The sequence below is a fragment of the Notothenia rossii genome (assembly GCF_949606895.1).
Source record: "Notothenia rossii genome assembly, chromosome: 9".
NCBI classification, from domain to species: domain Eukaryota; kingdom Metazoa; phylum Chordata; class Actinopteri; order Perciformes; family Nototheniidae; genus Notothenia; species Notothenia rossii.
Window position 1 is genome coordinate 2,751,784 of NC_136907.1, and position 14,914 is coordinate 2,766,697.

The window sequence follows — 14,914 nt, forward strand, 5'->3', positions numbered from 1 at the left end:
ACAGACAATCCCATAAATTGCAGTGTACTAGTGCGGATAATGGCAAATGTCTATGTACCTTTAAATACAAATGCATTTAATAGAGACATCTTGCCTCAAGACGTGAAATTAAGCCATCATTTACACCGTTATGATTTCAAACTGAGGAAGTAATTTAATCACATTTAATACAGGAGTACTTTCAAAATAAAGTGATTTTAAGGGTTTCTTATTTCAAATGGCTTGAAAGATATTGCATATGATATATAGTTACAGTAAATGAGAAAAATGTACTTTACATGATATTAAATGTACAGAATACACATGTTGCATTCAATAATTTAACACACCAGTGATGAAAAGCCCACAATGACAATTTGGTATATTTTTATTGACTAGGTATATTTACACATTACATGCTACAGAAAATAAAAAAGGTACATTTTAACTTCAAACAATATATTTTCATAACACTTTTGACACATTGTACAATCTCTCTTATTTTGAAAATCCTATTCTGCTTGTTCCGGTCCTCTTCAAAGTGAGGGTGACATGGCACAAAAATATATATTCAATGCAAAAACAAAAACATTATTTGGCTTGACGAGACTCTTGAGCTGTAGAGGGGATAAGGTGCACATCGAAGGATCATCAGTGGTATTTAAAAATACAATTAAAGTATTCATTGGTCTTTAATTAACCGCAGCGGTGCAGCCAAGTTACAATAATGCCATGACTCTAAAAGGAGAATATTTTATCAAAAAAGGCAACGATTACTGATGCAATACCAGATGAACACTTTGCATAAAGGCATTATAAGAAATACATAAAAACAGAAAGAAAAGTTGTTTTAATTTCCAAATGACGCTGACACTTTTACATAGCAGTTTCATTTATTTCCTTAAACACTTGCAATACAAGAGGAGAGGAGTGGGGGGAGAGGAGTTGGTGGAGGGGAGAGGAGTGAGAGGAGAGGAGTGGGGGGAGAGGAGAGGAATGGGGAGAGTTTGTGGGAAAAACCACAAGTGAAATATATATCACTCCATTTCCATTTGATGTAAATTATGCAGAAAATGTACAGTTTTTGTTTGATTTCTGGATGCTTAAACGATTCTAAACATAACGTCATGTTTTGGGACACCAGATTTCTTCCATTTCATCCTAAATCTGCAGCAGCACACTTCATAATTATTAGACTGTGGTCATGTAGTGTCAACTGGTCACCTTTAAACCATAATGCATTCACACATATCAGACTTTTATCGGCACATTAACAGCTGAAAACCCATGATTTCATTATGTTGTACTGCCTTAGCAAATAAACATGGAATATTGGGAATTAGAAACGATTGCATGTGTTTATTAATACACACAGGGCTGTAAATAACCCACAGATGAGACCCCAAATACTTAATTAACATAACAACACAGTAATAAAAATATGGCATTAATGAAGCGTACAAAAAATAATTTCCTTAAATTTGGAGGGAAACTTTCACAATTTATAAACACACTGTAAACATATTAGATTTCATTATATCCGAGGTCAGATTGCAGACATTTCGTTATGTGTGTTATTCAGATTTCATCACAATTCTGTTTTCTATGGAATTAAAAATAACAGCAAAATTGAACTAAAACATATCAGTTGTATATAAAAAAAAAAAATACAGCTGGGGCAATTTACAGGGGACATGAAGCACACCAGAGGAATTCAAATGAATAAATGTGCCGTTGATTGCATGATGCATAGATAATATATACTGTCATATACAGTCATTCACACTGGCTCAAATGGGCTTTTAACCCAAAATGGAGCTTGGCAGGGTGTCACAAAAACATTTGATGATGTAAACTACTTTACATATGAGTGGATGTTATGCATAAGCATTGTTTACACGTCTGACCCCCAGGACTTTGTGAACGGTTGATTTAGAAACGAGGATAAAAGGGATTTCATTTTGTTAATTTAAACGGAAACAATACTGACATATCCAAAGGACAGGGAATTCTACAGAAGAGGATAAGGAACACATGAGGAAGACATTTTGATATCGGACCAGCAATTGTAATTATTTTTAAAAAGTCGTAATTCTGAGAAAAAAAGTCGTAATTCTACGAAAAAAAGTTGGATTCTACGAAGAAAGTCGAGATTCTGGGTAAAAAGTTAGAATTCTACGAAGAAAGTCGAGATTCTGGGTAAAAAGTTGACGTTCTACAAAGAAAGTCGGGATTCTGGGTAAAAAGTTAGAATTCTACGAAGAAAGTCGAGATTCTGGGTAAAAAGTTGACGTTCTACAAAGAAAGTCGGAATTCTAAGAATAAAGTCGGAATTATGAAGAAAAAAAAAAGTCGGAATTCTAAGAAAAAAAAGTCGGAATTCTAAGAAGAAAGTCGGAATCAAGAGAAGAAGAAAAAGCCGGAATTATGCGCAAAAGTCAGGGTTCTAAGAAAGAAGTCGGAATTCTGAGCAAAAAAAACGTAATTCGGAGGAAAAAAAGTCGGAACTCTAAAAAAAAAAAGAAAAACTGAATTATCAGCAAAAAAGTTTTCGGAATTCTGAGAAAAATCTGAGCAACAGTCGGAATTTTCTGTATATCTCAGAACTCTGACTTGTTTCTCAGATCAGATTTTTTGTGGCGCTCGTCCTCTTCTGTAAAATCCCTGCTCAAATCTCATCTTTTTCAACACGAGTCATGAGGTCGAGAGGATGTGACTCTGAAGATCCTCCCAAAAAAACGTATGTTCTGCTGAAGTTACTCACTCATTACGTTCCTACTGTAGTTTATTGCACCGTAGGAAACGTGATACACACGAAACCACCGGATGATCCTCTTTCTTACTAAACCGTTGCTGTCATTGTGTTTTTCCAGCCGCATAATGACACCAGATACATTGAAATAAAACACACTTCAATAAAAAGTAGTGATTATTAATGTCTTAATGTGTGGCAATTAGAGGAAATACCTCCTTATTGGGACATAAAAACATGGAGAAGCAGGTCAACATTAACAAGAGGAAGGCGAAGAGTTGGTATTCGCTCATTTTGCATTAAACAAACATGACATTAAGGAGAACCACATTCCTACAGTTATAGACCATTTCAAAAGTATGTTATCGTGGATTAAGATGATCACGGCACAAGAAGTGACATAAAGTGGCCGTTTCACCAGGAATACAAAAAGAAATGCAGAAGCGTTTAGCGTTTTCAAAGTGGAGTGACAATGTCATAAAAAACCCCGCTGGAAGACAAAAATAAAATCCCTCGACCTTCCTCCTCCTCCTCCTCCTCGTCTAAAAACAGCCTCAAAGCGTATTCTTGTTCGTTTAAAGTCGTCCACGTTGGCGCTGAATAGTGTTTCACAAGAATATAATAACAGGTGAACAGTCTCTGGTAACAAAATCAAATATAAAGGAAAAGGGAAAGTACAGTATTTAGCATGTAAGGTGTGTGTGTATATATATATATAGTCAATTCTATCGTAATATTTTCCACTTTTAGTACAAAAAAAGAGGACTTCGTTCGTAGTGTGGGATGTAAATGAGTCGGTGGAGTTTCCATCGGGAAAAGTCTTTCACTCCGAGGTTTCACAGGAACTTGAGTCATGATTCTGTGAGGAGATTTGTCTCTTGATGGTTTCCCTTCTGTGTGAATCAGTGGGTGGAGATACAGGAAAACACAGGAAGGGAAGAAGAAGTGTGTGTTCAATACTTGGCTGGAGGGTGTGGAAACTATACGGTTCGACTGATATCGGTGACTGACGCTAAATACTGCACATTTTGTTTTAACTATTTTCCATGCTTATATTCACTCTTATATCCTTTTATTCCAATCATAACAGTTGTTTCACCGTTAGCAGCTTCTGTTAGCATCTTACCTCCTGTTCACACAACTTTAAAGGGTGGTGTTGGGATGTCGTATTTTTGTAGCCGACCCTGAAGGCAGCATCTCCCTGGTTCCCTTTAGGAATAATCAATGGGATTTCTCCATGTGATTTTGGATTATTGCAGAAATAATCTATTTTTTGGCATTTATTCTCTGTATGGAGCTTCAATACAGGGTTGGTCGTATAAAGCCGTTTTGAAATAATATTATATTAAAAAAAATATTTTAACGTACTGGCCGATCTGGATTTAGAAAGGAAACATTGTTAATACAAATATATTTAATTATGAGTGTTTTAAATCGAGACTGGACCTTGTCTCATATAAATGATGTCCAATGGGTAGATTAAAAATAGGCATCTTGTGCGGTAAAATTGCTGCGTTTAATTCCCGTTTTAATGTTTAATTGGAAGTAGTTTTATTTTTCTCTCGACTTAGAAGCTAACTGCTAACATTAAGCTAAGCTAGGCTAATTTCGCAACTGACAATAACCGTGTTTTTCTTTCAAAAATTCAACATTAGAAATAAATACTAAACCAATAAATGCTTCATTAAATGTATTTGATGTCATATTTCGTAGGAAGTATTCAAGTAGGCAGAGGGCAGTGTGCAATGCTAAGCTAACATATGCTAACCGATATCAGTCTCACCTTAGTGTAAACTCTTCAAAACGACACGTCACGTCGTGTGTTAGATGTTTCCCGAGCGTGACATAAGAATGGTGTGTGTGTGTGTGTGTGTGTTAATGTGTGTGTGTGTGTGTTTCTCAGCTCTCGTCCTCGGGGTTGTTTAGTTCCAGCAGTCGGACGTGTGTGAAAGGGAAATGGCCTCGCTTGCCTTTACACTCTCCCTCCCACTGACCGTTCACGTTGATCTTGGTCACTTTCACCATGTCTCCCACCTGTGGGACAAAATAAAAGAGATAAGTCCACGGGTACGATGAGGGTTGTACAATAATCCCAAGATTCAAATGTCTTATCATATGCACAGAAGCTACAGTGTTGAAATGGCAATGAAATTCTTCTGACCTGAGCTCCTCCAACAATGCAACATATATAATAAAATAAAAAGTAGTGCAAGAAGTCTCGATACATGTAAATAGAATATGTACAAGACCAGAATATGAAATGCTTTTTATGTGATTCTTCCTCTCAGTTCATGCGAGAGGAACCTATCGCCCACAGTAAGAACTATATTGACGTTAAATGGATTGACCCCACTGCCACTGCCACACACACACTTTTGATTGACAGGCAGGAACATTGTGGACTGGTTGATCGTGCAGTGTCAATGACAGAAAGGTCATCAGACATCATGCAGCTGATGATCACACAGATCAAAAGGATCTATACCACACAGATATTTGTTGATAAGTCTGTAGAATACTATTTGTAGAGCCGGATATCTCTGCAGCTCAACAATAGATTATTCAAAATAATATTAACACATATTTTGGATTACATTTAGTTAATTGTGCATCCATACATGCTGTGACTACCTAAATTAGGATGACAGCTAACAAGAAACTGCATCAAGTGTTCCATCTTTACCGGCAGCAGTAATAAATGTAGTTTTTGAGTTGTGTGTTTTTGGCACGTTAAGCCCATAACCCACCATATAGTTGACTTTGTTCAATGAGTGTGTGTGATGTGGACACACTGTCTTTATATCACCGTTAGACCAACAACATTAACCACCACTATTGTTGGAGTTTACCGACTAAATAAACAAACACTGTTTATGTTTCTGTTCCATGAGAAAGCGTTGGACTTGGCGCTCCACTGCTAATGAATGTACAATGATACACTTACATATATCCACTGGGCCGTAAACAGAGTGCGTTCATAGAGAGGATCTCTATAGTGCCATCTCCACAGAGTGTGTTCATGTGTACAGCTTTCTAAAGACACTGTGTGTGTGTGTGTGTGTGTGTGTGTGTGTGTGTGTGTGTGTGTGTGTGTGTGTGTGTGTGTGTGTGTGTGTGTGTGTGTGTGTGTGTGTGTGTGTGTGTGTGTGTGTGTGTGTGTGTGTGTGTGTGTGTGTGTGTGTGTGTGTGTGTGTGTTCACATGCATGAGTAAGCCATTAACAACCGGGACAATCTACACTGAGAACCACAAACAAAAAACAGAGGATAGAATGGTGCAGGGAAGCTATATTTTAGCATCTTCATGGTTCCCACCACCAACAGCCAATGGGATTTCACCACCGCTAAGCTAAAGGCGTCTAATGTTGGGCTATAAAGGAACTACAGCACGGTCACATGACTTCACGTCACCACCGCTAAGCTAAAGGGGGCTAATGTTGGTCTATAAAGGAACTACAGCACGGTCACATGACTTCACGTCACCACCGCTAAGCTAAAGGGGGCTAATGTTGGGCTATAAAGGAACTACAGCACGGTGACATGACTTCACGTCACCACCGCTAAGCTAAAGGGGGCTAATGTTGGGCTATAAAGGAACTACAGCACGGTCACATGACTTCACGTCCCCACCGCTAAGCTAAAGGGGGCTAATGTTGGTCTATAAAGGAACTACAGCACGGTCACATGACTTCACGTCACCACCGCTAAGCTAAAGGTGGCTAATGTTGGGCTATAAAGGAACTACAGCACGGTCACATGACTTCACGTCACCACCTCTAAGCTAAAGGGGGCTAATGTTGGGCTATAAAGGAACTACAGCACGGTCACATGACTTCACGTCACCACCGCTAAGCTAAAGGAGGCTAATGTTCGACGTGATGACGTTTAGTCGTCTCATTTAGACACTTGTTAGCAACCGTCGATGCCGACTCATTACGGAGTTTAGGACTCATTCCTGCACTACACTATACAGTACCTACTAAATATGTCATCCAAGCTGGGCAGTAAGACAGACATAAACAGAAACACGTAAAAAAAAAGTGTCTATGAGACACTAAAAAATATAACATTAAAAAAGAAAAAAAGACTACCTCCAAAGAGAGCGCCGTCTTGTCGTAGGCGTTGGGAACTCTCTTCTGGATCGCTCTGGCGAAAACGGGTCCGTTCTGTAGATTGGGCAGCTGAGCGTTCACCACGGGCTGAGCGTATGGCCCCGGTTCCCCCACAGGGTTTCCTGAAGGGGCCCCCGATGGATCTGTGGGGCCTGAAACCCCTCCAGCAGCACCAGTAACTGGACTGGAACCAGTAGGTGAGGCGGGTCGGTACTTTTCAACGTACGGGACTGGAATCATCCCGGCACGACCTTCCTACGAATCAATACGATAAGAAGCACTTTATTGATCCCAATTTGGGAAATGTTTGTGTTGCAGCAGCATAAAAAGACGTGGCATTGTACAATAAAAATTAAAAGAAATAAACAAGAAAGTAGAAAATATACAAAATGGAGAGGATAGCATCATCCGTCACAAACTGGAACTATTGGATGGGGAAAGTGGACGGATGTCGTAAAACCTCATAGGACAGATTTTATTTTTACAAACGTATGTCCTGATTGCTTTTTGTACTGTTTTTAAGGCATTTCGGACAGACAAACTTAAGATGTACAATCGCTGTGTCTTGAAAAAACACTGTAATTGTTTGTTGCCAAATGTCAATAAAAAATATATAGATTTTTTTTTTAATAATAATAGATTACATTTGTATAGCGCCTTTCAAGGGACCCAAGGCCGCTTTACATGGTGAACAAACAAACAAATAAACAAACAAACAAACAAACAAACAAACGGGGCAAATAATAAAGTAAAGGGAAAGTAGAAAATATACAAAGTACGGACCACGGACCATTTTGAATCGGCATTCAGCTAATCAAAAGAGTATAATGAAATATGGCCCCCAAATGAAAGTTGTGCTCGTCTTAAAATGTAGTTCTTAAATATAAATGTAAGAATACATCACACGGTAGTATTCATGTGTTAATGAGACCACTTTTCAAATAAATTCAGTCAATTAAAGTTGGAAACATTCTCTAACAAATCTTAGTTGATAAGCAAAAAGCCCAATAACTTATTTCCTTAACAAGCTTTAAATAAACCTTTCCTATTTCTCCTTATTATAATCACTCTGAGGCGTGTTTTTAGGGATGAGCTGCCAACACTCACAAGCATCATGTAGCTGCATTTGATTGATTTTGCTAACTTAGAACTGAACTGATGAGGCGATATACCTCGAGTGAGCGGCCCAGCCCTCGCATATTTTTCTGTATGTGGCCCTCTGTGAAAAACGTTTGGACCCCCCTGATGTAGAGAAAGTAGAAAATATACCTGGTTCGCTGCGTTCCACCATTGCTCTTCAGGTTTTTCCAGAACTCTCAAGATGTCGCCTTTTTTGAAAGGAAGATCCTCGTCATCGTTTCCGGGGAAATCGAAAAGCGCCCGGACGAACTCGGCCTCGTCGGACTGAACGGGAGGGCCGGCCGACGCGCTGACGAACCCCGTGTGTTTGGATTTGTTTATGGGCTCTATGAGCGTGGTGGTGTCCAGATAGTGGATTTTGTAAAACTCCAGCAGGGCGGGAAGAGCCTCGAACTCCTGGTCGCCGATCCGAAACCGAGGAGGAGCCAAGCCTGGTGGAAGAGAGGGGGATTAGTTTTAAGTTTAAAAGGCTTTATTGTCATTTGCTCAGCAGCTCCAGTGTAGATATGACATATTCGACCTCATGGCAAACAAGCAGCTAGAGTGTAAATATTTAAAAGTCTTGTTAGATTCAAGGCTTTATTGTCATTTGCACATTAGCTAATGTTTTGAGATGTGCAGTTGAGATTGTTGTAGCATTCAATCAGGAGGTAGTGCAGATGGGTAAACCGAAGTCCACCTTAAAAAAAAAATCACATTTCCTGTTTTTTCTTTTCACATAATCTGAAGAAATCAGAATCAGAATCTCTTTATTAATCCGAGGGAATTTAGAATTTGGTAAAATGCTAACTCATACATGGGTTTAGGACTTAATCCTGCACCTAGTTATAACAGTAAATACTAAATAATGCTGGACAGTAGGGCTGTCCCGAATACCATTTTTCGGGCTCCGGATATTCGGTAGTAATCAGCAGCGAATATTCGACCCGCGGGGGGGGTAATAGCAGTAATCAGCAGCGAACCGCTTCAACACATGTATTTCAGTTTTATTCACGGCATTCATTTTTGTTATTCTACAGTATTGTTGTTTTATAGTTATTTGTATAATGTAACCCAATTTGTGTTCTTTGAAATTGAAAAGGATATCGCATTGTGTGTTTGTTTCTTTCGTTGCAGTTGTATATGTCTTAAGTGTAATTTGGCTTGGCTTCCTATTTTGTATGGACATGCTTTTATTTTGAAGGAGAGTTAGGACTGTTGACAGGAAGTTGTTGTTGCTATGGAAACAACGTGACAGAGATTAACGGAGAAAAGTAATATCTACATATAAAGACGGAGAAAGTAAACGACAACATTCAGTGTTAGCACCCCCCGAAGAGGCACAAGCTCTTACGTTGATATTGGAGATTTCAATAAAGTCAAGTTTTTTTTTAAACGAAAAAACAAACAAAACGAATACCCGAATAACGAAATTGAAACCCGAATAGTACTCGAACGAATATTCGGGTACCACCCTACTGGACAGTAAGAAGGACACAACAAAAAAGGTGACTTGTAGACAAGGGAACCAGCAGGGCTAAAATGCTGACTCATTCCCAGGTTTAGAACTCATTCTTGCACTACGGCGCTATAACATTAAATGCTAGAAATGGCTTCCCAGAAGGACATTAAGAAAGGCAAAAACATGTTGAAAAAAAACTAAGGAACCGGCAGTGTCTTTCCTCTTGAAATACTCAGGATAATAAAAGCCTAACTTAGTAGAAAGGCTAGTGAACTTGCCAAAGACCACATAACAAAGTCTCTACAGGATGACAGAAATAGATATACCACAGGATTACCCAATCCAATCAATAATAACAATCAATAGAGTGACATGAGGCCACAGCATTTTCAAGCGAATTTCAAACACTAGATAGTTTTAGCCAACATGTTCAAGCAGGAAATTTGCATTTGATTCGAGTGCCGGTTAGTTTGTCTGTTTGTTTTTCAGCAGGATTACAGAAAAAACACTGGCCATGATTTCCTTGTTGGAAGGGTGTTTCGATTAAGAAACCATTACATGTTCTATCAGACGAGTGGAAACACAGCATTGGTGGAGGTTTGTACTCCCTTCTAGTTTCACATGTTGGAACTATATCCTCTTCTAGTTTAAACAACAGCTAACACAACTGGGTAATGCTCCTCCCTGTCATGGCTCACAATGGATGATTTACTCATAAAAAAGGTAAACATGACCCATACGAGTTTGAGCCCCAGAGGTAAAAGCAGCAGACCTCGGGATCAAAAACATTCCTGAAACACCAATCTTCTCAATCACCTTCCAGTTGTGACAGCTCAGCCTGCCCAGTCCCATTCAATCCCTAAAGCATGTACCTTCCTACTTATTTGTATTCACTATGTTATCTGTTTAATTGTGTTGCATTGTTGGAGGAGCCTGTGACCTCACATTTTTATTGACATATCTACACTGTAGCTATGTACACATGACAATAAAATCCTTGAATCTACTGCTTGCATGAGGACAAGACACCGCCTCAAAACTACATCAGGAGAAGGTATAGTTCATAAAGTGGAATTTGAATTGTTTCTTGATAGTTAGCAAGTTAATTAGAAAACATACCTTTAAATGTGTTCTACACCTGGGGGATAAATGTATTTGACAGGCTGTGTCCATGTGTAAAATGTGTGTTTTAATGGTCTAATAACAGTGTAGCATGGGTATAATAAGGATATAACAATGGAGTAATATGGCTGTGATAACTGTTACAGTGGTGTAATATGGGTGTTGTGTAAAAAAATAGCAATTCATTAATGTAAATCAATGTGACGTCACAGACTGACACGGAAGTTGTAGTACCGCAGTTTGGCCACTATACTACAATTTACATCAACGTCCGGCGCACTCCCATGGAAAAACTACACCAGACTCCATTTAAAAAGTAACCCATGTAACTTAACGGCACTATAACAGAAAAGTTACCATACATATTTAGTTCATAGTGGTACTCGTGGCTTCCTCTTAAACGGTTACTTTAATCGGCTTCATAAAAATACCAACATTTAGTTTCAGTAAAGAGTAATAGCACTATATACTCTCCTTTTCTAACAGTAGCTTGCCAGTTACCGGTCAGAAAACACCACGGTGGGCGGGAACAACCACATGTTAAAGTTGTCATGTTTGGCCAAAATAGTGAGTATTATTACATGATATATAAGCCGATGTTGAGAATATATTCCTACAACATACAGATTTAAAAATAAATCGGAAAAAGACTCCGATTTATTTCAGATTTCCCAAAAACACGTTAAATCAGGTCATTCATAAAGGGGGGTTGGCGGTTGGAAGATAACGCAGCTAAATCAAAGCTGTTCAAAATGGAAAAACACTATTAGGAGTCTTTACTGAAATAGTTTGCTTTATAATTACAACCCGATGTTAAGAATACAATCCAAAAACACATATATATCTTAATTCCCCCTTAAAAAGAGTACGATTGTCTTCAGATTTCCTAAGAACACGTTAAATTAGGCATTTCATAAAGGCAGTTTGGCGGTTGGAAGATCAATCAAAGCATTCCACTGTTAAAAACGGAAATCAGGTGTGTTTTAGTGAAATCCCTTGCTATAAATAAACTGAACAGTTACCTGATCCAGACTGCCGGTTGTTGCTGATGCTGTTGATGATATAATGGGACACTTTTGAGTTTTCAGACACGGACAGGACGTAATCCCCCGGACTGGTGATGGATTCCCGGACTAAAAACACGCCATGCCGGCCTCCCTGGAGCAGAGAAACGGCTTCCTGCCTGCTCAATCTGCCCCAAAACCAGCTCCCACGGTCCTCAGCGTCAAAGTTACCCGCCATGACTGTGAAAATCCCCACCGAGGCTTTTAAGGCCTTTTATTCCTTATTCCTTCTTTTTGCAACCAGTGCTTTTTATTCACAGAATGGATGACATGCAGTAAAATTCGTCCGCGAGCAGGATTCGAACCCGGGTCCTGCTCAGCCTATAAATCCGAAACTCATGCAAAAACTTTCGTGGATTAACCAGCTTCCTCCTGGAAAAACAAGAATATACACAACACCAAAACTTCCAGGAGTAATGTATGATGTCGCTGTTAGTTGGTGGGACTTCTGCTGTATCCACAAACACGTTAAAAAGAGTCAGAAATGAAGTCAAAACTAAAGTGCAACTACAAACTCCGGGACTGAAATGGCGGATCTGGGGAAAAGTTGACCTCATCTACCGGAAGGGATGCATGGTCAATGGGAAGCGGTGCGTTCAAGCTCCCTAAAAAAACTCCGTAAATACGACTTAACGATTCTTCCACTACTTTTACATTACAACCCCTTTACAGTGCCGAGTGCTGACACTCATTATTTATTCAGTATGCCTTTCAACACGTATTCGTACTACTTACAACATAAACACATTAAATAAAATCATAAGGAATGACTCAAGCAGTGCGCTATTTCAAAATTACAACTTTAATTTGCTTCGGGTTAATATTAAACTTTGAAGCTGTGAATGCATATTGGAAAACTCCGTAGATACGAATGAACGAATCGGACATTCCTAAACAAATTAAGCATTTTTTTTACTTAGAGTTACAACAATATTGCACCACTATTAAAAATAAGAGGGTAACTAAAACCAAATGTCAATTTGATAAATATTCTACTACTTTATTTAAAAAATAAATCAATTTAAATCTACAGTTTTTTTTGTTTTTCCTTTTCTTTCAAATACCACATTGTTTTGAGTCATTCCTTAGGATTTAATGTTATTAGCAGGACAAATATGGCGTGAAAATCCTACTAAATAAACAATAACTGTAAGGACTGTTCAATACTCTAAACCAGCGGTTCCCAACCTCTAGGCCGCGGCCCACTAGTGATCCGCGAAGGCATTGCAAGTGGCCCGCCACTTTTTTTTTTGTTACAGGCTAAAGACACAAACATGGACATAACAAAAACATATGGGAGATAACATTCCCATCTCAGACAACAACAAAACTAAATCAGGAGAAATAAAGATACAGTCAGGAGGATCACTTCAACATTTCACAAACAAAAATAGGTTGACAACCAAAAACCACCAAAAACACAACATGGCATATGTATTGCTCCTTTAATCCCACTCTTCGTTAGAGTCATTATTTCCCATTTCATGGTGTGATGAGCCTCAGAATTTTTGTGGCAATAATTTTTTCCAAAATAAATTGTATTTTGAATCTACTCTTCAAACACCTTCAATTAAGATTACTCCTTGATTGAGTTTAAAAATATATATTTTAGCCAGAAGAAGAGTTGTATTTATTAACTGTGTGCGGTCTTCTATAAACCCAAATAAAATATTAAAGGGTGTAAATGTAAATTCAATATTTGCCGCCAAATAATTTGCAAAACATTATGATTTGTGTGGAAACTTTTTCATTATTAAGATTTGTTTCCCTCCGTATTGTTTATGGTTGAATGTGGGCCGCAGACATTTTTTGTGGGCCCTGAGTTGAAAAAGGTTAGGAACCGCTGCTCTAAGCCGTTTATGTCATGCTTATAACATTTAAATCCTAAGGAATGACTCAAAACAATGTGGTATTTTTTAAGTTACCACTTTAATTTACCACCTGGTTAATAATATTCTCTTAAGCCTAAACATTCACAGACATTGCATTTTGTGAGTACAAGCTAAATTATTGTCTTAACCTGTTAAGCCCCAAGGTTCCCGGTTTTTTTTTCTGTGTCTCAGGGGATCTTAATATTTAAGAACCTATTAATGTGTTATACCAGATTAACGGAAATAATCTCAGCTAACTGACGATATAAACAATTTTTACCAAAACAAAACACAAGTCTCATAAGAAGCATCTAAATGACCCCTTAGCGAAAAATGCTAACAGACATTGGCACAGAACTCAAGATAAAAGTATCCTTATTACTTATCGTAGCTGCACATACAATATATCCTATTAAAACTGAGGTTCCACAGATTATTTAGGTATATAGTATCATCACTGAGTGATCCGAAATTGCTACAGGGGAAGCAAACACAGACATCACAACATGTACCTTTACGGAGCTTCGAGGGAGATCGTCTCACCGTAGCTGTCAATCTGATCAATGGCATTAAAACGAGAAAAAACGCGGCTGAATCGGTTAATCCATAGGTTGATAACGTTTCTGGGCAATAATTTTAATTATTTATAATCCATAATTCCATTTTTATGTAAAAATCGGAGTGCAAAAGTTAGCTGCTAATGGTAGCTGCTTCCGGTCTAGGCTATGCGGCAGTCTAACACACACACATGTCCAAATAAGGACTTTGTGGGAGGTCCCCTCGATTCCATTGGCTCTGACGGATAGAAAGAGATGTCACCCCCTGTCGACAGGGGGGACGGGGGGTGCTAGTGAATTAATTTCAGTTTTCCGCACTCGCCTCGTTGCGGGGAAATTATACAAATGACTAGTCCGCCCCTGAACATTTCTATTCAAACGTTATTATTAATAATAATTTAAAGAAAAAAATTATTTAAAAAAATAATCAATTTTTTTTAATACATTTTTTATTTTTGTATTTTCCATTTTTATTTTATAATCATCTCGTGACCCCCACTCGGGGTCTCACGACGACCCCCACTTTGGGAACCCCTGTACTAACCCATCATCCAAGTTTAGTTTTCACTATAAGTACAAAATAAAAAATTTGGGACGGACACTAGTTTTTTACCATTACTTTGAGAAAAAAGATTATTAATTTAATCCTTTTAGAAGGGAAGATATGGTCATTTGTTCTGGGAATGTCATTTTCGAGCCTGAAACCTGAAAAACAGGCTCGTAAAATAAAAATGGCATCATCAAACACAGATCCCAAAAATGCGAAAAAAATGTAATCTTAAAAATGACTTGTAAGGAAGGTTAAAACATTAGCGCACATGGCAGGATAGAGGTAACACATTTGTTAAAGAGGCCATACTCTGCATTTTGGGTTTTGC

The 14,914-nt window shown here is 38.3% G+C and overlaps 1 protein-coding gene across 1 annotated transcript; it reads right to left on the reverse strand.

Moving 5' to 3' along the window:
* Positions 1 to 349: 349 nt before the first annotated feature.
* On the reverse strand, positions 350 to 12,177 carry LOC307019176 (adapter molecule crk-like). The gene is made up of 4 exons (XM_079649843.1): positions 11,567 to 12,177; positions 8,111 to 8,412; positions 6,821 to 7,096; positions 350 to 4,765 (listed from the first exon to the last, which is right to left on the reverse strand). The coding sequence occupies exons 1-4, from the start codon at positions 11,784 to 11,786 to the stop codon at positions 4,631 to 4,633; spliced, it is 933 nt and encodes a 310-aa protein (XP_079505969.1). The 5' UTR covers positions 11,787 to 12,177; the 3' UTR covers positions 350 to 4,630.
* Positions 12,178 to 14,914: the final 2,737 nt, after the last annotated feature.